Source organism: Lontra canadensis, unplaced genomic scaffold (genome assembly GCF_010015895.1).
Source record: "Lontra canadensis isolate GAN:19392208 unplaced genomic scaffold, GSC_riverotter_1.0 scaffold42, whole genome shotgun sequence".
NCBI lineage: Eukaryota > Metazoa > Chordata > Mammalia > Carnivora > Mustelidae > Lontra > Lontra canadensis.
In genome coordinates, this window is record NW_022631036.1 from 15415301 (window position 1) to 15441018 (window position 25718).

The 25718-nt window shown below is 35.3% G+C and overlaps 1 protein-coding gene across 15 annotated transcripts in view; it reads left to right on the forward strand.

Annotated features, from left to right (window-relative positions):
- Positions 1–25718, forward strand: part of RALGAPA1 (Ral GTPase activating protein catalytic subunit alpha 1) — a 252205-nt gene that overhangs the window by 135202 nt on the left and 91285 nt on the right. For all 15 annotated transcript variants that reach the window (XR_004384235.1, XM_032871260.1, XM_032871259.1 and 12 more), the window contains 5 exons: positions 600–668; positions 10763–10897; positions 11504–11687; positions 19578–20442; positions 22804–22875. Coding sequence is in view for 14 of the 15 variants with exons in the window: in XM_032871260.1 (XP_032727151.1) it covers positions 600–668; positions 10763–10897; positions 11504–11687; positions 19578–20442; positions 22804–22875 (1325 nt within the window). In the remaining variant the exon portion in view is untranslated. The remainder of the gene's footprint in view (positions 1–599; positions 669–10762; positions 10898–11503; positions 11688–19577; positions 20443–22803; positions 22876–25718) is intronic.

Here is a 25718-nt window from a genome sequence, read left to right on the forward strand (position 1 = left end):
ATGCCTTTTAATTCTTTTTCTTCCCTAATTGCTATGCTAGGACTTCAGGTATTACGCTGGATAGAAATGGCAATTGTGGGCATCCTTGTCTTGCTCCTGACCTGAGAGGAAAAGCTTTTAACTTTTTGCCATTGAGTATGATGTTAGCTGTTGGTTTGTCAATGGCCTTTATTATCTTGAAGTACATTCCTTCTGTAACTAATTTGTTGAGCAAAATAGATTTCTTGAGTGATAGAATTGCAAATGATTTTTAGAAATTGTTTTGCTCATCTGTATACTCTCATTTTTCTATGAACATATTTGTCTATTTAAATATATTGATTCATGAGTTGAATTTGTAAGAAATCCATTTATAGTGGACAGACTTTATATGATTTTGGTTCCATACATATGAGGATTATAAATGACTGATTGTTAAGAATACTTGAAAAACTTACCTATTAAAAATTACTTTGAAGTAACAGTGTTAATGTATTTAGGATTTAAAAATGTGGATAAACTTTCATTAGTAGATTTTTTATCACTTCACCATTAACATTTAAGTTTTAGGATGCATCATTATTTAACATATTTTGAACTTTTTTTTTCTTTACTGACAGATCCTAATAGCCACCATTACCCATCTTTTGCCAAGTACAGAAGCTTCATCTTATGAAATGGATAAGAGGGTAATTTAAATTTTGTTTGATATTTGATATATGTTTAGTAAAATATTTATGTTTTAAAATTGCAAAGATATATATATTTACATGGTAAATATTAATTCATCTTGTGCTTAAAAATTACTATAATGAGAAATATATCTTTTAAAATTTATTTTTTTTTAAATGTTAAACCCCAAATTATAAAATTTTTTTTAATCAACATGTAATCTATTATTTGTTTCAGGGGTACAGGTCTGTGATTCATCAGTCTTACACAATTCACAGCACTCACCATACCACATACCCTCCCCAATGTCCATCACCCAGCTACCCCATCTCTCCCACTCCCCACCCCCCCAGCAATCCTCTGTTTCCTGAGATTAAGAGTCTCTTAAGGTTTGTCTCCCTCTCTGGTTTTGTTTTGTTTCTTTTTCCCCTCTTGCTTCTCAAATTCCTCGTATCAGTGAGATCATACGGTACTTGTCTTTCTCTGACTTATGAAATATATCTTTACATTATTTAAGAGTAACTAAATTGTATTTTAGTTCAAATTTCAAGTTAATCATGGTCATTTGTTAAGTCTTTGAATCTCAGGATTGTGAGGAACCTTGGAGGATATTTTGTTCATTTATAATTATTTCTCTTTATCCTGCCAAATTATGGTCTTGTTTATGCCTGAAAATTAGTAATTATGAGGAATTCATCAACTCTGAAGGTAACCATATATCTTAATATAGCTGTTACTGGTAGAAAATAAAGAAATTTCCATTAAGGAGAGTACTTGTAATAGAGTTACGGCACATAGAAGAAAGCATACCCTCTGGCCACAAAAAGTTCTACAGGATTGCATTTACCTCAGTAAATCCATTGTGAGACTCCTTTAACTCTTTCAGATATTGTATTTGTCAATCTAAAGTTTCTATTTGGTCTCTTTTCATAGTTTCCATAGCTTTCCTGAAATCTACATTTCTTCATCAGTTATATCTGTCTTCTCTTTTAGATTTTTAACATATTTATCATAATTATTTTAAACTAATGACTTCAAATTCTGCTAAATTCAATATCTGGGTTATTGCCATGTTTATATCTATTGAAATCTTTTCCTCTTGACTATGGATTCCATTTTCCTGTTCGTGCATATGTCTTAGTTTTTTATTATACATTAGGCATTGTACATAACATGTTATGAACTCTAGAACTGTGCTGCCCAGGATAGTGACTACTAACCACATGTGACTTTAAATTTAAATCAAATTAAATTCAAAGTTTATTTGTGCTAACCACATTTCAAGGGCCTAATAGCCCCGTGGACAATATATACTATTTCCATCATTTCACAAAGTCTGTTAATCAAGACTCCTCTAGATTCTGTTCATTTCCTCTGAAAATTATTTTATTCCTTTCCATTTTCACATCCCAATCTTGCATTCTATTCTCCGTATCTGTGTCACCATCTCTTAATCATAACGGTGTTGAAATCTCAAAAAAGCAGAGTTGTTGGAGAAGGATGAATTTCAGTTTTCATTGTGTTGCATGTAAGGAAAATTGCCTAGTAAAACCACCAGCAAAGCAACTCTGTATACCTAAAGTAGTAAATTTGAAGCTAGAAAAAAAATTACTGGTATCATCAACACACGAGTAGTATTAAACTATGGGAATATATATGCTTACTTAAGGAGAAGTTACAGAGTAAGAAGAGTTATTAGCAAAGTAGAACACCTTGAAGAATAACAGAGCAGGGGCTCACCAAAATAGAAGATAGAGACACAGGAGGCTCCTGAATTTTCTTCCTCCTGTGGATGCACAGAAGATGCAGCTACACATGGAGTAATTCTCTCTGAGAGAAATCCAGAAACTAATTGAAAGATCCTACACATCTGCTAACTGAGAAAATACCCACATCAAAATATGTAGGAAACATTGAGGCACATTCTTGCAATAAACCCCACTGTTGGCACAATCTGGAGAGAACCCCCAACTGCTGGGGTCTCTCTGAGGAGAGAAGGGTTTAGACCACACATCTAGCACCCCAACTTTTAAGTCTGCCATCCCAGGGATGGGCTTCTAAATCACTTAGCTCTGAAAGCCAACAGGGCTTGTATTCACGAGTCCCCCAGAAGTATAGGAAAAAAAGGAGCACTCGTTAAGAGTGTGAGCATGTGCTATCCATATTCCCCCAGGTTTCAGCGCAGGGGGAAGAGGCATTGTTTCCCTATAAAGAATTTGAATGCATTTTTTCCCAACTGCTGCTTGAGGGTCTAGCTTCTAATCAGCCTTCATCCAGATGCTGACTGCAGTCCTCCTGGAAGCCCATTAGAACCAGTGGGCAGTTCCCCTGTAGTCTTCCTTTGGCTGGCTCCAACAATAAAACCAGGTTTCCAGCTTTTCCCTAGAAGGAGCTTGTCGACACTAAATGAGTGGCTCCCAAATCACCTCATTCTGGGAGCAGACAGAACTTGGCATTCATGAATTCTCTAGAAACACACAAAACAGAGGTGGTTCTATTTGCACCAGCACTCCCAGCAACTGTTTCCTTTGGCTTAGCACAGAATGAGTAAGCAAAAATAGCCAGCTCTCAATTTTTCTGTTAGGAGTTAGACTGCATAGCTAATATCGCAACTTGACCAGCTGTTCCTGAAAGTCAGCTTTCCAGTTAGCCTGGGTCCGGGAGCTGAAGGGGTAGGTGATTAGTTGTCCTTCAGGAGCCTAAATAGGTATATTGGCATTTCCCACCCTTTTAGGACACAGCTTGGAGAGTCATGGAGGTTTGAGGGACAGCTAAGAGCTTGAGCCAAGCAGCTGTATAGTCTCAGCCTGGCTGAGACTTATATAATTGCAATATATAATACATAATTGGAATATATTTCCAATTATATAAGTATCTTATAGGAAGACAGCTTGAGACTATATAAATAACCTATTATTTTTTAAACCTTTACTAAGTAGTTTTGCTAGCCATTGATAACTCTTACCAGAATTAAATGTTGTTATGATAGTTCCAAGTGGTGATTTCCTAATTCTGTCATTGTGTTTACATTCATTAGTTTTCTGTGATAAGGAAGAGCTTTCTCTTATCCCCTATCCATCTTACCAAGGTGAGATCATGATTCTTTCTTTATGCAGTGGATTGTATTCCTTAGTTTTTTACTATCATTATTTATTTCAAAGCTCAAAATGTTCCAGATTTTAGCCAGTGGGAATGCCCTTTAAATTGTCTTCTTTGTCCTTTTTGTCATATCCTCCTCATTGTTCTTTCAGCATATCCTTAAATTCTGTTACCACAGAATTTTTCTTTCTTTTTTTTTTTTTTAAATTTTATTTATTTATTTGACAGAGATCACAAGTAGGCACAAAGGCAGGCAGAGAGAGAGAGAGGAGGAAGCAGGCTCCCCGTGGAGCAGAGAGCCCGATGTGGGGCTCAATCCCAGGACCCTGGGATCATGACCTGAGCCGAAGGCAGAGGCTTTAACCCACTGAGCCAGCCAGGTGCCCCTACCACAGAATTTTTCACTCATCTTGTATTTTCCCTGACCCAATACTGGAATTAGCCATTTCCCCAAGGAACGTTGGTTCCGTTGAGTGGAAATAAAGATCTAGGAACTAGGTGTTTAAATGGTCATTGGGTTGTGGGGTTTTGTGGTTTTTTTTTTTTTTAAGTCCCTCCCAACAGAGCTAAAAAATAAATAATATGTACACAGACAAATATATAATATGTATTTTATGTGTGTGTATTAAAACACCATGAGTTTGCCTTGACACTTCTGATTCTAGTCCAACACCACAAGGTTCAGTCTGTCATCCCCTTTTACTTATTTGTAACTAACTGCCCCAATAATGAGAACCTAGCTCCCATACACAGTTATCCACAATGTATTTACTTCTTTGTGCAGTTTTAGAAAAATAAAGGCAGTTTCAGAATATATTTATGCCATAGTTACCAAGAGAGTATATAGTTCAAAAGCTCTGTTTAAAAGTTATTTAGGTTACTTCTCCCTCCACTCAGCCTCACTTCAGTGTGGTTATAGACTTCATTTGAAATATAGTTCAGGTTATTTTTTCCGTTTGCATTCCTAAATTTTAGTGTTTTCTCCCTGTTGTTCTCAGGTTTTTTAGTTTATGCTTTATACATTCTTTGTTTATTTCTGCACAAGTGAGCAGAGAACATTTATAATTTTTTTTCTCCTTGTTAAGAGTCATATTTTAGATATTCTTTGGTGCTTTGTTTTTTTTATTTATAGGATATCTTAGAAATTCACAATGCTTGATAAAGATATTCCGTGTTCTTTTTTACAGCTATATAACTATATAGGATTATTTCTCCATTGTGTGAATGTACTGTAGTTTATTCAACTCACTGTCCTATGTGTGAATGAATAGGGTTTTTTTCAGAATTTCGCAATTGCAAAGAATGTTTCAGTGACTAATTATGTGCCTGTATATTTTTACATAATTGGAATGTGTCTTCAAGGTATATTCCTAGAAGTGGAATTGCTGGGTCAGAAGGTAAACAGGTAATTTTGTTAAATATTGGCATTCCCAGAAGCAAACTGTGAGTGTGTTTGCCCAGAGTCTCAACCTCACAGTGCATCTTATTTGGAAATTTTTGCCAATGTGTGGGGGGAACAGTCTCACTGTACTTTTCATTTACCTTGCTCTTTTAATAAGTGAGGTTGAATATCCCATTTACTATTTTTATCCCTAATTTTTATTTTTGTGAATCATCTATTCATTTCCTCCTCCTTTAAAAAAAGAAAAAAACTTACTTATTTAATATGCATAATCGCTATACCCAGCATGGGGCTTAAACTCACAACCCCAAGATCATTAGTCGCATACTCCACCATTTGAGCCAGCCAGGTGCCCCATCTATTTATATCTTACATTTTCTGTCAGGTTTTAGTATTTTCCCCTCTAGTTTTATGTACTAGGGATTTTAGCTCTTAACTATGATATATGTTACAGATATTTTCTTTGCCCCTCCCCATTTGTCTTTTGCTTTTGTTTATGGTGGACTTTTTTTTATTGTTTCTTGGGAGGGGAATCAAGGAAAAAATTAGTTTTTATGTAGTCAGTTTATTTTTTGTTGTGTGTGAATTATCAGTCATAGAAAGCCTTTCTCTGTACCCTAGATAAAGAGGATTCTTCTAATACTTGTATGGTTTCATTTTTTTATGCTTTTATCCCTCACCCATTTGAAGTTTATTCTGTATGTTTTGAGACAGAGATACAATTTTTGTTGTTTTTCCAAGTGGATAACCGGATTAAAAAGTTCTCTTTTGCCCTTTAGAGAATAATCAATTTATGAAATTACTTGGTTCTGTTTCTTCAGATTCTGTACTATCAGTTTTCAGACTTAGTGACAAGATCTCTTTAATACTGTTAAGTATTATTGAAGATCTCAAAGGACTTTTTTTCATATGGGTTATATAGGCATACCTTGGAAGTACTTGGTTTTGGTTTTAGACTACCACAGTAGGGTGAATAACTCAGTAAAGCAAGCCAAATGAATCTTTTGGTTTCTCAGTGCATATAAAAGTTACATTTAAACTGCACCTTAATCTATTAAGGGCGCAGTAGCAATATGTCCCAAAAAACAGTGTATAAACTTTAATTTAAAAATACCTTATTGTTAAAAATATGCTAACCATGATCTTAGCTTTCAGTGAATTGTAATCTTTTGCTGGTGGAGGGTCCTGCCTTAGTGTTGATGGCTGATCAGGGTGATTGCTGCAGGTTGGGGTGGATGTGGCAATTTCTGAACATAAGTCAACAATGAAGTTTGCCACATTGATTGACTCTTTCTCCCACAATTTCTCTATAGCATGCAATGCTGTTTGATAGCATTTTACCCATAGTATAGAACTTCTTTCAGAGTTGGAGTAAGTCCTTTCAAACACTTTATCAGATACATTTATGTAGTATTCTAAATCCTTTGTTGTAATTTCAACAGTCTTCACGGCATCTTCAGGAGAAGATTTCATCTCAAGGCGCCACTTGCTTTGCTCGTTCACAAGCAGGAATTTCTTACTCATTAAAGTTTGATCATGAGCTCGTAGCAATTCAGTCACATCTGCAGGCTCCAATTCTAGTTCTCTTGGTAATTCTACCAATTCTCCTTCCTCCGCTGAAATCTTCAGCTCCTCAATGTCATCCCATGAGGTTTGGAATCACTTTTCCCATTAATGTTGATATTTTTTACCTTTTCCCATGAACCATGAATGTTTTTTTATGACATCTAGAGTGGTGAATCCTTTACAGAAGGTTTTCAGTTCACTTTAGATCCTTCAGACGAGTCACTATCTATGGCAGCTGTAGTTTTATGAAATGTATTTCTTTCACAATAAGACTTGAAATAAAAATTTCTCCTTAATCCATGGGCTACAGAATGGATGTTGGGTTAGCAGGCATGAAAACAACATTATTCTCATTGTGCATCTCCATCAGAGCTCTTGGACTTAAAATACTGAGTAAACCATCCATGTATAAAGCACAGGCATAATAGATGTAGCATAATTCTTTTTTAAAATATTTTTTATTAATTATTTTTATTAACATATAATGTATTTGTCCCATGGGTACAGGTCTGTGAATCGTCAGGCTTACACACTTCACAGCACTCACCATATCACATACTCTCGCCAATGTCCACAACCCAACCACCCTCTCCATACCCCTCTCCCCCTAGCAACCCTCAGTTTGTTTTGTGAGATTAAGAGTCTCTTATAGTTTGTCTGTAGCATAATTCTTAAGGGCCAGAGGATTTTTGGAATGGTAAATGAACACTGGCTTCAACTAAAGTCACTAGCTGCATTAGCCTCTACTGAAAGAGGCAGCTTGTCCTTTGAAGCTTTAAAGCCAGACTTTGACTTCTCTCTAGCTATGAAAGTCCTAGATGGCATTTTCAAATATAAGGCTGTTTTGTGTACGTTGAAAATCTTTTCGTTTAGTGTAGCTAATCTTCTGGATAACTTGCTGCAGCCTTTTTATCAGCATTTGCTACTTCACCTTGTACCTATATGTTACGGAGATCGCTTCTTTCCTTAAACCTCACAATTCAGTCTCTTCTAGCTTCAGACTTCTCTTCTGTAGTTTCCTCACCTCTCTCAGCCTTCACAGAATTTAAGAGAATTAGGGCCTTCCTCTGGATTAGGCTTTTTGACTTAGGGGAATTTTGCAGCTGGTCTAATCTTCCATCCAGACCATAAAACTTTCTCTATGTCAGCAATACAGCTATATTGCTTTCTTATTAACATTCATGTGTTTACTGGGGTAGCACTTTTACTTTCCTTCAAAACTTTTCCTTTGTATTCACAGCTTGGCTGTTTGGCACAAAAAAACCTAGTTTTCAGCCTGCCTTCCCCAACATGCCTAGACTTAATTTCTAGCTTTTGATTAAAGTGAGAGTCATGTGATTCTCCCTTTCACTTGGACACTTTAGAGGCCATTGTATGATTATTAATTGGCCTAATTTCAGTATTGTTGTGTCTCAAGGATTAGGGAGGCCTGAGAAGAAGGAAGAGGGTTGGGGGAATGGCTGGTTAGTGGAGCAGTTAGAGCACAGTGTTTACTGAATAAGTTTGCTGTCTTATATGAACATGGTTTGTGGCACCCCCAAACAACTACAGTATAATATCACAGATCACCACAACAAATACGGTAATAATGAAAAAGTTAGAAATATTGTGAGAATTACCAAAATGTGACACAGAGACATCAAATGAACAAATGTAGTCAGAAAATGGTGCTCATGGACTTGCTCAACACAGGATTGCTACAGACCTTCAATTTATAAAAAATGCAGTATCTGTAAAGTGAAGCACAATAAAATGAAGTATGCCTGTGTTTTATCCACTTGATCTGTCTTATACTGAGAGTGGTGTGTTGAAGTCTCCTTAATGTTTCTGAATTTCCTTGCACCTTTTATAGGTTTTGTTTTATAAAGATAGTCGTTATGTTATTTGACACATAGATATTCATAAATTTTTTTTTAAAGATTTTATTTATCTATTTGACAGAGATCATAAGTAGGCAGAGAGGCAGGCAGAGAGAGAGGAGGAAGCAGGCTCCCTGCTGAGCAGAGAGCCCTATGCAGGGCTTGATCCCAGGACCCTGAAATCATGACCTGAGCCGAAGGCAGAGGCTTTAACCCACTGAGCCACCCAGGCACACCTCATAAATATTTTAGCTTCATTTTGAATTGCAACTTTTAACATTAATGCTTTTTGGTTTAATTTTAATTAGCATATTGCATTTTCTGCGTTTCTTTTTCTACATGACATATTTCCTTTGTTCTTTTATTTTTTAAGTTCCTTTTGGTATTCAGGAAATTTTATACTTTGTTCTTTTGGTTACTTTTCTGTGTATACCTTTTTAAAATGTCTTTTTCCCTTGCTTTCTTAATTAAGCTCTTACTTTTTAAAACACCTTCTATGTGGTTTGTGATTATTTAATGGTATCCTTTATCTCCTATCTATTGCCTATACATTAATAAATGAGCTTATTTTTCCTCTCTTGTCGTCTCTATTTTTGGTTACTTTATTTCTCCATGTAACATATAGCATATGTCATAATAGCATATAGCAATAAATGATTCTTCTGTGCTCATCTCTATCTTTATTTTTTTAATCTTAGCTCTGTAACCAAGTATATCAGATACTCATCATTCTTTTTGCTGAAGTTTCTCAGTCAACTACTTGGTTAGATGAAGTTCATCTTTATTCTTCAAGGTAGTCTCAGGAATACACAATTCCCTGAGTGCTTGTATATTTAAAACATTTTCTGTAACCCTGATACTTGAGTAACATCTTGGTTAGATTTAGAATCCTTAGGTTCACATTCACGTTAAGTTCCCCCCACAATGTTGCCTTGTTTTGTGCATTATTTTTTGAATTTTATTCTTATTTTTGTATACGTTGAAATTATTTCATCTTTTCTCTAGGAGGCCCTTAAGATATTTATTCTTTATGTCTGAAGTCTTACTTTGAAAGTTTATCAGGGTATGTGTAGAGTTGATTATTGCAGGTCAGTTTGTCCTGGCTTCTGGTGGATGACCTTTTTAACATGTATATTTCAGAGACCCCAATTATATGTAAATTGGATATTTTTTCTGTATCATTTATTTCAGTCATTTTCTCTCTGACGCTTTTTATCTTTTTTTATTTTTTAAAGATTTTATTTATTTATTTGACAGAGAGAGAGATCACAATCAGGCAGAGAGGCAGGCAGAGAGAGAGGGGGAAGCAGGGTCCCTGCTGAGCAGAGAGCCCGATGCGGGGCTCGATCCCAGGATCCTGGAATCATGACCTGAGCCGAAGGCAGAGGCTTTAACCCACTGAGCCACCCAGGCGCCCCTACTCCCTATTCCTTCTTAACATTCTTCTCCCCCAAAGCATTACCTTCCCTGTGTGTGTACTTGTAAGTCCTTTTTTTAACCATTCAGTATCGATCTACCAATATATTTTTTTCAGTATTCTCACACTTACGGCGACTTTTTCTTTCTGGCTTGGTTTTTGGTTTGTACTCAGTTCTTTTCTTTCTTTTACAATTTTTCCCAAACTCCCCTTGCTCTTCATGGAAGTTTGTAGTGGGAGAATGGGAAAAAGCTTGTGGGATTTACTGTGTACTTTATACCTACAGATAATTTGAAGTTTAGATGTTCTGTTTTCTGGTTATACTGAGGATACCAGTTTTGTAATGTTTTTATTGGTTCTTTTTGTTCTTTAAAAGGAATGTGGAAGTGATTGTAATATATATGACCTCAAACCTTTCATTTGAATTCCATTCTTTGAACAGTTTTAAATAGTCTACTAATCGATGTCTTCATTTAAGCTCAGTGTTTTTATAGTAATTTTTCAAGTAATTTTCGCAGTTCTGTTTTTATTATGTTTAAGGTTTCATTGTGATGGCTCTAAAATATAAGGAAGAAACTCACAATAATACTCATATATATTTTAGAATAAGTTAGATCTAAGTAAATATTCATGGTTAGAATTAGGGTTCGTAGTTCCTGAAATAAATTTTGGAAGACAAAAAATAAGTTGGTGAATTTCTGTTGAGAATATTAAGGTCTTATTTTATGAATTTACAATAATAATTACCTTTTTTTGTTGTTGTTACAGTTGGTGGTGTCCTTACTTCTGTGCCTTCTGGACTGGATCATGGCCTTACCTCTGAAGACACTGCTCCAACCAGTCCATGCTACAGGAGCAGAAAATGATAAAATAGAAAAATCTGTCCTCAATTGCATTTATAAGGTCAGCTTGTTTGCTTTATTGTTTACTTGTAACCAACAGGTTTTTTTTTTTTTAAGATTTTATTTATTTATTTGACAGAGATCACAAGAAGGCAGAGAGGCAGGCAGAGAGAGAGAGGAGGAAGCAGGCTCCCTGCTGAGCAGAGAGCCCAATGGGGCTCGATCCCAGGACCCTGAGATCGTGACCTGAGCTGAGGGTAGAGGCTTTAACCCACTGAGCCACCCAGGCGCCCCTAACCAACAGTTTTTAAAACCGAAAGAAATCACATTTCTTAGTATTACATTTTTCTTTTTTTAGAGCTAGGCGTTTTCTGAGAATATAGATGTATCTTACAGTACCTAAGGATAATTAAAATTCTTCATGCAAGACACAGTTGTTTCACTGCAGATATTTGAAAGGAGTCAAATCTTTGTTGAATGTGAGAATCATTAGCTAAATTTCATTCATTCTTCATTTTAAGAAGTATTAAATTTTACCTTGATCGAAGAACTGAGTTTTAAAATACTTGAAGTTTTGTCAAGCTCTTATATTACCAGTTGACATTTTCCTTTTTTTAAATTTTTCTTTACTGAAAAGGAAAACTATGTTTTTCCCTCATACCTCCAGGTATTACATGGGTGTGTTTATGGAGCTCAATGTTTTAGCAATCCAAGATATTTTCCAATGAGCCTCTCTGATTTGGCATCTGTAGATTATGATCCTTTTATGCATTTGGAAAGCCTAAAAGAGCCTGAACCTCTGCACTCTCCGGATTCAGAACGATCTTCTAAACTTCAACCAGTGACAGAAGGTAAAATGAATTCACTTCAGGACCATATTATTTCTTGGATTCTCTCAAAATAGATGGAGACGAATATATCTTACTTTGTAGTTGTTTACCTCATCATGTGTATTATAGCAAAGTTCATTTTTAGTTTAAGAAATAACTTCAGAAACACAGTGACTGAGATTATATGTGATGACATTCCATTTATACTTCTAGTTAAGTTATTCTGATAAGTTCTTGTTGATATTTTATTTTGTATATCATAGAATTTATATAATGGAATAACATATTTAGATTTTGAGCTTAACAGATGTGGTACTGAATTTTGACTCTCCATTTACTAGCTGAGTGGCTCTGTTTCCTTATTTGTAAAATGAGGATAATATTCATTCCCTCATGGTTGTTTTGAGTACTGAATAAGATAGTTTATATAAAGCCCTTTGCACAGTTCTTGATAGGTAGTGAACTCGGTAACATTTTTTTTAAGCCTCATTGTTTCTACATTCAGAGAGTTTACTTTCTGATATAAGGGAAAGATATAAATAAATAATGTCTAAATATGAGTATAAAAGTAAAAGTACATTTATGATATGGAAGTAACCCAGAGGAACCCAGCAATTATTGAAGGGTTTTAAGAAGGTTATATACATGATAAATTTAGTATTAAGAGCAGTTTGAAAACAGTATTTTATAGGAGTTAGAAGATTATGGCCCATGTCTGCCACCTGTTTCTGTAAATAAAACTTTATTTACATCCATACTATTCATGATGGCTGCATTTGTGCAACAACAGTAGTGTTGTATAGTTGCAAAGGAGATGATGTGTTCTGTAAAACTGAAAATTTTTACTGTCTGTCCCCTTACAGAAAAAGTTTGCTAATCTCTGGTATGTTAGATTGGTTTTAGGGAAGTTAACCCAGGAGCAGAGAGACCAATCATGAGGCTATTGCAATAGGCCAAACAAGAATTGCTCAAGGCTTAAATGGTTAGATTTCCCCCAAAATAGACCAAGAATATGAGAAAGGTTAGAGGTTTGAGAGGAAAAATGAGGAGGGCAATGTTGGAAATGGTTAAGTTTGGCATTCCTGTTGGTTATTCATATGAAGACCAGTAGGAGGCAGTCTCTGGTATATGCAGATTTTGAATATAGCAGAAAGGTCTTTGTTAGGTGTGTGTGTGTGTGTGTGTGTGTGTGCGCACGCACACATGCGTGCATGCATGCTTGTGTTTGTGTGTGTTTGAGAAGAGTTGGAAAGGAAAGAAAACTGGGAGAGAGTAACTTCTCAGAAATAAAGACACGAAAAAGATATTTAAAAGACTGGGGACTGGTATTAAGTGATAGGTTGATAGGTCAAATATGGAAAGGCTGAAAAATATGTCTGCTTTAATTTAAGCAGAGAAGTGGGAGGGAGAAGTGGATGGCTGTGGATTGAGGAGCAAGGAGTAGGTTAAAGAAATAGAGCCATTTATCAAAAGTACTCTTTAAAGAAGCTTGACTGTGTAATAAAGAAAAGTGATAAGACAGTGGTGAGCTCAAGGATGATTCAAGGATAAGGGAATTCTAAGGATGAAGAGAGTTGAACTTTAAGTATAAGCTGAGAAGGAAGGTGGGAAGGGGATCATTAGTAGGGTGAAGTTCCTTAAGAGTGAGCTAGAAAGTATAGGTGCTAATATTAGTCCTTATTCTGACCCAGAAAGAAAAAGAAAATGGAAGTAAATTAAAGGAATTGGCAGAAGTTACTGAGAGTCCAACAGAAAATGAAAACTACAAAGTTTTGGTTGTACCAGTCAGCATTCAGTAGGGTGGACGTGGTGGAAAAACATGAGAACTATGGCTTTCAGAATATTGGTACATGATTTAGCCATGGAATCTAGGCTTGGTGAGGATTGAATTGATGCTTAGAAATGGCTAATACCTTAGGAGAAAATGGAATGAATGATTATGATTCCAGTGAATCATAAAGTAGATGGTGGTAAGAAGATGTTAGAACAGTGATTCTCAAGGGACACCTGGGCGGCTTAGTTGGTTAACCGGCTGCCTTCAGCTCAGGTCATAATCTCAGGGTCCTGGGATCAAGCCCCCCATCAGTCTCCCTTCTCAGTAGGGAGTCTGCTTCTCCCTCTCCCTCTGTGCTCTCTCTCCATCTCCCACACTCTCTCCCTCCCTCAAAACAAAACAAGCAAATAAACAAACAAAAACAGTGATTCTCAGCCTCTGTCACACATTAAATTACTGCTGCTCTGTTCCCATCATAGAGATTTTGATATCTTGATTTGGGATAGCTAGAAGTTTTTAAAGCTTTGCAGGTGATTAATTTGTAGCCGAGGTTGATAATCACGGAGAGCATCAGTATGTTAAGAAAGTGGTTTTAAAATGCGTTTTTAGGAGTGCCTGCGTGGCTCCATGGGTTAAGCCTCTGCCTTCAGCTCAGGTCATGATCTCAGGGTCCTGGGATTGAGCCCCAAATTGGGCTCTCTGCTCAGCAAGGAACCTGCTTCACCTCCCCTCCCCCACCACCTGCTTCTCTGCCTACTTGTGATCTCTGTCTGTCAAATAAATAAATAATCTTTAAAAAAAATACAATGAGTTTTTAAACAGTAGAACTCCTTCAAATAACTTTCACAAGGAAGCTCAGTTTGTAAAACTTCTAAAAGCAGAGCTGCAGCAGGGTAGAAGCCTGGGATCCTACTGACTTCTCTTCTGTCCATCTCCAAGAGCCTTCTCCAAGGGTTCTACAAAACAGAATGGGAAAATCACTAGATTGGGAGATTATGGTCAAAGAGTAAGCTGTTAAGGAGGAGTGTGGTTTTTAAAGGTGGAATCGTTATAAATGATTAAGACACCTAAGATACGGCCATGATAATGGATTAGTGATGTAGAACGCAAGTGGAGGTAGGAAAGTTACACATCAAAGAAATAGGGCTAGGGTTTGGTGTTGATGACAAGTTGCTAAGAGTTTGTTCAAAACACAAATGCAGTTGACCTGACAAACAGGGGTTTTCTTTTTTTGTTTGTTTTTTTATTACAAATATATTTTCTCTTCCTTATGATTTTCTTTTCTTTAGCTTACTTCATTGTAAGAATACAGTGATTAATATATATAACATTCAAAATATGGGTTAATCACCTGCTATGCCATTCGTAAGGCTTCCTGTCAACAGTAGGCTATTAATAGTTAAGTTTCGGGAAGTCAGAAGTTAAACATGGATTTTCAGTTGCATGGGGGGCGGTCAGCAATCCTAACCTGCATATTGTTCAATGGTCAGCTGTATACAAGTGAAATAGGAATGTAAGATTTAAACTTTAGACCATAATTGATGTATAAGCAACTTTACATATTATTTCTTTAGTTGTGGTATAGTAAAACGGGAGTGTTTATTTTACTTAAAAACAAAGTTATATGAAAAGATTAGTTGCTTTTTTAGGGTAAAATGATGAAGTTTGATTCAGGGCATTATAACGTACTTGTTAAACAGTGAAATAAATAGTTTACTTATGTAAAGAGAGGTTTTAATATATTTCAGACAAAATTCAGTACACCATTAATAGATGAACTTTATATTGATACCAAATACTCTCTGGAGTATTATTATCTAAATGTATTAAGTTGTACCCTTTGGACTTTCTTCCTTTTTTTTTAAAGATTTTATTTATTTATTTGACAGAGAGAGATCACAAGTAGGCAGAGAGGCAGGCAGAGAGAGAGAGGAGGAAACAGGCTCCCCACCAAGGAGAGAGCCTGATGCGGGGCTCGATCCCAGGACCCTGGGATCATGACCTGAGCTGAAGGCAGAGGCTTTAACCCTCTGAGCCACCCAGGCGCCCCATCCCTTTGGGCTTTCTTAAAGATAAAAAAGACAAGATAAATGGGGAACCTTTTAGGAACAGCTATAAGCCAACAGCAGGTGATTCTGTGGTTTGTAGTGACTACATGCTGTGTGGTTTTTTTTAAATGTGGCAAAGTGACTAATCACTGTGCCCTTGTTTAAGGCATGCTTCATCATCTTCAAGTACTTTTTTGGCCAAAGATTTCTAAACATAGAGTGTTCCTAATAAGCTCAGTATTGGATTGAACAAGTCTGAATTGAGAACTATTGGCAGGAGTAGCTGTAATTATTAAATTTACTTAATAATAAAGCAAGGTAGTAAAGTTGGCTTTTTGTCAAATGGCAGTAGTCTTATTAGCAAGAAGTCATCATTTGCAGGGTCAGAGTAAAAGGAGGCTCCAAAGGATTCATTCTGTCCTAATTATAGTTTCACCTATACATATTATGCAAAGCTAATATTTAAAGCATTTGCCAAAATTAACTTCCTCTGCATGTTCTATTACAGTGCAATGAATTGCAGCAGCTTTTTAGGTCTTGCTGCTTTTGTATGCCATAATAATCTGTAATTATGGGTTTCTGCAAATGCTGTAGGGTTTGTTTAATCTGACAATCTGAAAAGACAACCCTGAATAGCCTTATTTAAATGAGTGCTAGTTACACAAAGCCTTAGAAGCATCGATATCTTCATGTTGCATTTTCTCACAAGGCTAGTTATTTGGGATTTCATTTTGAATACCTAAATTAGAGAATTTCATGTTTTTTTTATATCTAAATAGATATGTAGGAGAGAGATACGTATGTTCTATAGTTTTTATAACTAAAAAAAAATCTAAATAAAATTGCCAGTTAAGTTGAGATATTTTTATCCTCTCATATTTATATAGATACTGAATCTAGAGAAGCAGCTTAGGAAAGAAAATGCTTTTACCTACATTTAAAATGTAAATGTATTTTTTAAGTATTCTCAGTGTTAATAATTATGACAGATTTGTGAACAGGCTCATTTGAACTGCATTCCCACCATTGCTTCCTTTGAGAAGAAGATGTATAGGATGGACAGATACCTGGGCTTAGAGGTTTGTTTTAGGGAAAGAGCTGGGCTCGTTCTTGCAGTTTATTTATAAGTTTGAAAAAGGAACTCATAATATCTGTGTTACTTATAATGCTCTCAAAATTGAATGGTTTATATTGCTTCTGTTATGTCCAATTTTGTATATGAGTTTTCAATTCATCTTTATAAAAAATCTTTATTATTCTTAGAGAAAAGTGGGGTTTAAGGTGTTGTATGTGATTTGTCCATGATCATAGCTCAAGCCAGAGATGAAGTCAGGAATTTGTCTCTTTTGTGATTTGCTTCTATTAAATTACATTCTTTCATTTCTTCAGAAATGCTCTGCAAAAAAGATTTGACTGCTTAGAACAAATCACCTATTTAAGTTTACCACTCAAAAGGAAAGAAGAAGGAAAAAGAAAGAACAGAATTTTAATGTCTTTAATTATGATTTTTATTACCATTTAAAAATGTGACTTAGTCTTATTTAAATGAGATTTTCAATTGATCTGACCCTTTTATATAGTAATTTATACTAAATAATACTATTTTGAATTTACTATACAAAGAAAAAATAAATTTTGAATTCATTGTTTCCATATGTCACAGTGATTTGCCAAAAGAAAGGAGCATTTTAACAAGAGAGAAAAATATGAAAATTAGAGTTGTGGTAAAGATGGAAATAACACTGAACTGGGAAGCAAAAGACCAGGCTTGTTCTTCTATGGCAAAAAAATCCCTTAACTGTTGTACTCACTTGTCCTCATGTTCAAAATGATAGATATTGGCTAGATTGTCTGTAAGGTCCCTAACAGCGTGAACATTCATTAAATTCTAAGTTATAATGAGGGAAGGGAAAGCAGACACTAGATTCAAGCCACCCCTCTGTTTCTCATCATCCAGTGACATATCTTTTTACTTGGCTTGCATATGGTCTTAAAAATGTAGGATTGAATTAAGGTTAATCATTTAGTGTTATCTAGTGTTGAATAGCTGATTTTCAGAACTAGCCATATTTATAATTGAAGAACAACTCAATATAATTGGAACTTAAGTAAACTGGAAAAAAATACATATGTATGTATGTAGTCACAAAACTTAATTGATAATGGAAGAAAATTAAAATTTTGGTACTCTTAACATTTCAAAATCAAAGCCCAGAGAAACTTGGTTTTTTTAGAGTTGGAATGATGGAAGAAGATATTTTTGCTTTTAATGACACAGCTGCTGGTTTCTAGCTGATCTCTGCCTGTAGCCAGTGTGTTGGTTCTGAATCTTGAGGACTGTGGCCTTAAAATATAGCACTATTCTTTTCTCTTGCTTCTTTTTAAGTATTATACAAGCAGTGTACAAGCTAATGTCCTTATAAACTTTTTTTAAAAAGATTTTATTTATTTATTTGAGAGAAAGCAAGAGAGCACAAGTTGGGGAGAAGGAGAAGCAGGCTCCCCACTGAGCAGGGAGCCTGACTCGAGGCTTGATCCCAGAACCCTGGGATGATGACCCAAGCTGAAAGCAGCCATTCAACCAACTGAGCCACCCAGGCGCCCCCGTCCTTACAAACTTTTAAAGTAGGGTTTATTGAGTTATAATTTACATAAAATAAAATGTATTCTTTTTTCTGTGGAATTTTACTATATATTATGTTGGTGGTCACACAATTCTGTACAGTTACCAAAATACATCACAAAGTACACTTAAAACTAAGGAATTTATTATATGTAGATAATGCTTTGATCATCAGGACGTTCTCAAATCTATATTTATTACAGCAGGTAGGCCATAATATTCCCAAATGATAAAAATCCTTTCAGAATATAAATAGTACTCAGATAAGATCACTGTAATACTATGGTAGAACAATATGGAGACATAATCATTCAGTATTGATGTCTATAATTACATAAGACAAGGGCACAGTGAACACACACGCACACACAGTTGTTAGTTGTGTGTACAACTAAACATCCTAACATGAACAATGAATACTTCCTTACCAATGACAGCTCTTCTCTAGCCTCCTAGATGTAAAGTATGAAGATAATCATCACCAAACTGTCCCCACTTCCTGACACCACTTATTTCAGAACTGGCTTCCACATAACCCTACTTAAGATCACACTGGCAGTCTTTGGCTAGTGGGCTTTGACAAGTTTTTATCTATCTCCATGTCTTCCTTCCTCCCTTTATTCTCTCTGTGTGTTTTCTGCCTGACTTCTTCCTTTTCCCCTTCCCTGAGGTCCTGACATTTCAGGCCCCTGAGTACTATAATCTTTGAGCTTTCTTTTTTTATTCTTTGGTATGATTTTTTTTAAGTTACTCATATGGATATGCTCCTTATCTATTTGCTTTCCCTAATGTGCTTAAGGAAGGAAAGAAAAATACTTCTTACACACAACTAACTGGTAAGACTAGGCCACAATGACCCCGAAGAATATCTTACTTATAAAAATACAGTACATAAGTAGGCCCATAAAATTTGTTTTCCCTTAAAATAAAGTTTTTGTGGCATATATTGGCTATACCAAATCACTGTTTAAATTGGTTGATTCCTAAAGTTTAGTGAAAGATTACTTTTCTCTGAAACTTTTATATAATTGATAAACGCCATAATTAAATGACATTTAAAGCATGCTGTCTCTCTGAATTTACTCATGAGATAAGAAATTTGCTTGGATTTCACTGGCTTTATAATAATGTGTGAACTAAGTGATTTCAGGTGTTTTAGAATACTTGTGATCCTTCTTTAAAATATGATTTACATATAAAGGCTTAAGCTTAAATTATGAATCCATTAGCAGAACTTTGAAAAAGGGTTTTTTTATAAAATTAACAAAACATCATCAAAGAGAGTTTTCTTTGCCCTTATTCCTGTAGTACAGAATCTAAATTGGAAATATTCATGTTTACTGTTATATTTTAAAGTGATTTTGATAATTTGAGGAAGTCTCCATTTGTTGTCTAATAATTTCATTGTTAACATAACTTCCTAGGAAGCAGCAGTATTTCCACTCACTTACATTTCTTATTTCTAGTGAAAACTCAGATGCAACAAGGATTAATCTCTATTGCTGCTCGCACTGTTATTACACATCTGGTAAATCATTTGGGCCATTACCCAATGAGTGGTGGTCCTGCTATGTTAACAAGTCAGGTATGTGAAAATCATGACAATCATTACAGTGAAAGTACTGAACTTTCTCCTGAACTCTTTGAGAGTCCAAATATCCAGTTTTTTGTGTTGAACAATACAACTTTAGTGTCCTGTATCCAGATCAGATCAGAAGAGAGTATACCTGGAGGAGGTTTATCTGCTGGCCTTGCGTCAGCCAATTCAAATGTCAGAATCATAGTACGTGATCTCTCCGGAAAATATTCATGGGATTCTGCCATCCTGTATGGACCGCCTCCTTTGAGTGGTTTGTCAGAGCCTACATCATTCATACTTTCATTGTTTCGTCAAGAAAAGCCAGAAGAGCCTCCTACGTCTAATGAATGCTTAGAAGATATAACAGTAAATGATGGGATTTCCCTCCAGCTTAAAAGAGGATTTAGAGAAACTGTACCAACTTGGGATACCATAAGAGATGAAGAAGATGTTCTTGACGAGCTTTTGCAGTATTTAGGTATAACTAGTCCGGAATGCTTACAGAGAACTGGAATATCACTTAATATCCCTGCTCCACAACCTGTGTGCATTTCTGAAAAGCAGGAAAATGATGTTATTAATGCTATCCTTAAGCAGCATACAGAGGAAAAAGAATTTGTTGAGAAACACTTCAATGACTTAAACATGAAAGCTGTGGAGCAAGATGAACCAATACCTCAAAAGCCTCAGTCAGCATTTTATTATTGCAGATTGCTTCTTAGTATATTGGGAATGAATTCCTGGGACAAAAGGTAAGAATAAAAGAGAATTTTTTTTAACATTATTCTTACTCATCTTTTGATCAAGCATTTTAGTTTCTCTTCTTTTCCTCACCAGATTTTATCTACCAGTTAGTTCTTTGGATTTTGGACAGATTTTTCTTCTTGTTTTTTGTTTGTTTGTTTGTTTGTTTGTTTGTTTTGGGGTTTTTTTGTTTTTGTTTTTGTTTTTGAGACCACTGAGTTCTATCAGGATTTAAGGGAATAAAAAGATAACTCAATAATTTAACTATTAACATTTCATAATAACTAGCAGAACTTTCAGACTTAGAAATTACAGCTCATATAATTGAAAAGAATCTTATTTTCCCAACCTTCACATAAGGTAATAGGAAAAACTGTTTTTTTTCTTATCACACTTCTGACACCACATGTGTGAGTTTTCCATAGCAGGCAGTCCCAGCACTAACTGCAGTTAGTACAAAAAGAATAAGGGCTCAGACCCACAAGACGGCCCCCCACTTCAGATATCAGTTGAAAGTCCATATTTCTGACCAACTAGCTATAAATCAAATAACTACCTCCTCAGTTTTTGATAATTAACTATAATAGCTCATAAAACATTTATTTTCATTTAACAGTTTATTATAAATATTATAAAAGGTAGTTAAGAGATAGAGATGAACAGACAGAGAAAGAGGTACACAGGATGAAGGTTCCCAAGTGTAAGAGCTTCTGTTCCTGTGGAGTTAGGGGCTGCTGAAAACACTGAATTAAGTTGACTAACCAGGAAGCTCTCTGAACCTCATAGTTTAGAGATTATTATGGAGGCCTCTTCACATAGGCATGATTAATTATTAACTCAATCTGAAGCCAGTCTCCCCTCCCCATAGGGGTGGCTGGAAGTTCCAAGCTTGTAATCATGGTTTGTGCTTTTGAATGACCAAGCCCCATCCTGAAGTTATTTAGGAGCCCACCAAGCATCACCTCATCAGAACAAAACATTCTCCTATTACCAGGGAAATTGCAAGGGATTTAGGAACTCTGTGTAAGATGTTCCTGTCACCTTCATCGCTCAAGAAATTACAAGTTTTAGGAGCTCTGTGTCAGGAACTGGGGCAGAGCCCAAATATGTCACATAAGCCTAATGGGTTTTTTAGACAAATAGTAATGTGATCTTTTCTTGTTGGTATCAGAGAAGTTAACTCAAGATTTTCATCAAATCAAGAATCCTTATTTCATCTTTTAAAATTTTGTTTTCTTACACATGTTGCAAAAAACCTCTACTGAGAGCTTGCAGTTAACACAAAGTATTCATGTAAGTCGGGTAAGAGTTAAATGAAAAGGCATTAGATTTAAATCGGAAGAACTAGGTTAGAGTCATTTAACCTTTAAGCTTCAGGCTATAAGTTGAGGAAGTAACTCGCACCTCACATAATGATGAGAGTTAACTTAGATAATATACATAAAATATTAAATTGTACACTAGTGTAAAGTATCATTAAACATTTATCTTATAAGTTTTTGTGACATTAAAAGCTGTACAGATGTGAAAGACATAGCATTATTTAATGTATTGTTCTTGTTCAATTTGTAGTAGGAGGGGAACTCAGGTATCACTGGACAAATAAATCTTAATTAAATTCAGGTGAAGCACCAAAAGGGAGTTCTACTTCCTTGACTAGTGTTTATAATCTTACTTAATTTAAATCCTTCCATTTATTAGAAGGGAGTATTCTCTGCTTTATGGGGAAGACATGTCAGGAATATAGTTTGCCTTATGGTATGTCCAAATGTAGGTAATTGCCACTCATGTTAGTGCTATAGGATGATCCATATATTGTCTCGAGAAAAATTAAAGGTGGGAAGCTATATTTTACCACAGCAAGCATTGATTTCATGAATATAATTTGTACGTATTTAGTGTATATAGAATATATTTGGCAACATATCTACATTGCTTCGTAGTGTAAAAAATACCTGTAAGAGCACAGGGAAGAAAGCAAATTCCATCTGGATTACATATCCTTACTTAATGATATTTCTTATTAGGAACAACTTTTTAATATATTTTTAGGAAACTTTTGAGAAGGAACCTATCAGTACTTTTATCCACTTTTCTGGTATGAGTTTCAGAAGCTCACAGCATCTGCAAGGAAAAATTAAAATGATTAATAGATAATGATCCACTAACAGAAATCTATGAGGGCCATAGTAGAAATAATGACACTTATTATTTACATTTCTTTTAGGGTCTGTTCTCCTTTGTGTTAGAAGTATGGAAAGGCAAGAAAAGTGTTTAAAAGTTGCATGAGTAGAGTGGAAAGTATTTCTGGGACTGTCATGTCATTCACTGCAAAGGTGATGAAAATGTTTATAAATCTCTCTATTTAGGAGGAGCTTTCATCTCCTGAAGAAAAATGAGAAACTACTTAGAGAACTTAGAAACTTGGATTCAAGACAGTGGTAAGTTCAGATTTATAACTAGCAACTGCCAGCTATTTCTACTTATGTATGAATAATACTGTATTGTTGACTTTCTGAACAGAAACTACATTTGATTTACTTTAAATAATAAACTATGAAAAAAATGCAGGGCTACATTAAAATGTTTGGTATCTTTGAATATTATACCATTTTATGCATTTCAGAACTCTTTCAATGGCAGAAATCTAATTGAACTTCTAAAAACGTCCTTTACTTTTCCCATAGTTAGACATTCCAGATATGCCCTTTTTGATTAGTCTTAGAGGTCTCAAGTGAAATGACTGGTAAAATATAAGCTAGTCCATACAGAAAGTATTAATGGAGCAAAGAACATGGATATAGGTTATTATATTGCTATAAATCTGATTTCTCATTAAGCTCTTGGATATGTACCTATTTACATGTGGGTTTTGATGTGTAAAATCTTGTTTTATCATTATTTTAATGATATCTAGGTTCTTCATGTATAGTATATGAACAAGACTTCTGGGAAACCAGTAGTAGAAACTACAGAATATTAACTAGAAGCACATTGATAAAGCAGTATTTTGAATGCCTGCATTTCTGAGATCTGAGATCCACAACCTGCTTAATGTCCATTTCTCACTCCCTCACATCTTAGTCAGTTGGTGTTTTATACTTTCCTCTTTCCAGTTTTTTGCTTTTTCTATTCCTACAGTCAGTTTGCCACCCACCTCTGATTTCACTTGTCCTGTTAGCAGACTCACACATTTTCAACTATAAAAATGCCATTTCTGGCATCTTCAAAACTGTTCTTCCACATTGCTCTCTCCTCAGCAGGGAGCCTGCTTCCCCCTCTCTGCCTGCCTGCTTGTGATCTCTGTCTGTCAAATAAATAAATGAATAATCCTTAAAAAAATACTATTAAAAAAATCTACTTTTTCTACTCCTAGGCAGCAGTGTATTACTAGAGAAAATGATCAAACCAGTGTGATATAGAGAGCTACAATAGATTCGTGCTTCTTTACTTCAGCAATACCTTCTCTACTGTTTGCTAATTTCTTATCCCTTGTTCACTTCTTACTTTGTTTCTCAGAGTAATTTTTATAAACCACTTCTTTGTTCTTTAAGCCCTTCATTATAGTCAAAAGATCATCTCTACTCTAACCTCACTAAGGATTCAATCCAAATGTTTGGCCTCCTATATGAAAGACAGTCTGGTAGAACAATAGTTCCTAACCTTTGTTCCTCCACCCATTCACATTTCAACACAACATTAGTCATACCTCTCATTAATTAAATCCAGTGATTCTGACAATTGGGGAACTCATTTGAAACAAACTACCTTGCCAGCACTATTCTATAGGAATGCAAAGTAAACAAGATTATTCATTCCTTTCCTACATCAAACAACTCCGCCTTATAATCTCCTCTCTTTAAAATTTCTATATTGAGCCATCTTTTCCAGCTCCCCTTCAGTTTCAGAAAAATCTTTTTTTTTCCCAATCTATACTTCTAGGATCTTTAAAAAGTTACCATATCTTTATCTTGTATTTCTGCTTACCCCTTTACCATAAGCACACTCGATATGCTTTTTTAAACATAAGAAAACAAAACTATCCTCAGGATCCTTTTTTTTTTTTTTCTCTTTTAAAGATTTTATTTATTTATTTGACTGAGAGAGACATAGTGAAAGAGGGAACACAAGTGGCGGGAGTGGGAGAGGGAGAAGCAGGCTTCCCGCTGATCAGGGAGCCCATGTGGGTCTCTATCCCAGGACCCTGGGATCATGACCCGAGCCAAAGGCAAATGCTTAACAACTGAGCCACCCAGGTGCCCAGTTACTGTCCTTTCAAGCTTTAGTGTATCCCTTTCATATGCCTTTTACTACCACATTTTATGAGAAAATATAGTCTTTACTCACTTCTTTTGTTTTTGTGGTCTTTAGCTTTTCTCATAATCTTTTAGGGGTGCCTGGGTGGCTCAGTGGTTTAAGCCTCTGCTTTTGGCTCAGGTCATGATCTCAGGTCCAGGGATCCAGCCCTGCATCGGGCTTTCTGCTCAGTAAGGGGCCTGCTTCTCCTGCTCTCTCCACCTGCCTCTCTGCCTACTTGTGACCTTTCTCTCTGTCAAATAAATAAATAAAATCTTTAAAAAAAGAAAAAGGAATAATCTTTTAAAAAGTTTAGTTTCTCTAGTTATTATAGAAAATGTACAGTAGAAAAATAAATCATAGATTTATAACACTATCCTTAACATTTGTTTATGTATTTTCAGTCTCTTTTTTAATATACATATGATTTTTTTGTTTTAAAAAACTAGAATTATAGTAATATGTATATAGTAAGTTATGTTTTAAAAAGGACTTTATCATGTTGTGAGCATTTTCCTCATGTTGTAAGCGTTTTGATATTTTTCAAAAATAATTTTTTATGGTGCCAAGTTCTGTGATTATTGAACTTTTAAGTTGTTTTTAATATCTTGCCCTAGCATAGATTCCTAGAAATGGAATTATTACATCAAAGCATAAGAACTTATTTCAGACCATACATATTGCAGAATTACTTTTCACTAAGTACTAATTTCTAATCCTACTAACATTGTGTAAGAACACTGATACAACTTCAACCTGGGCAATACAAGGTATTGGTCACATTTTCTAAATCTTTCCTAGCTTGACAGGCAGATCATGGTATCTCTATTGTTCTTTACTACTAGTGAAGTTATTATCTTTCATTGTAAGAAATTTCATTGTAAGAAATTTTAATCTTTTTTGAAATTCCCTCTTAGTGTCTTTTTTCTATTTAAAAGGAAATTTTTCTTAATTGCAAGAGCTCTCCTACATATGTGGGTATCTAAGG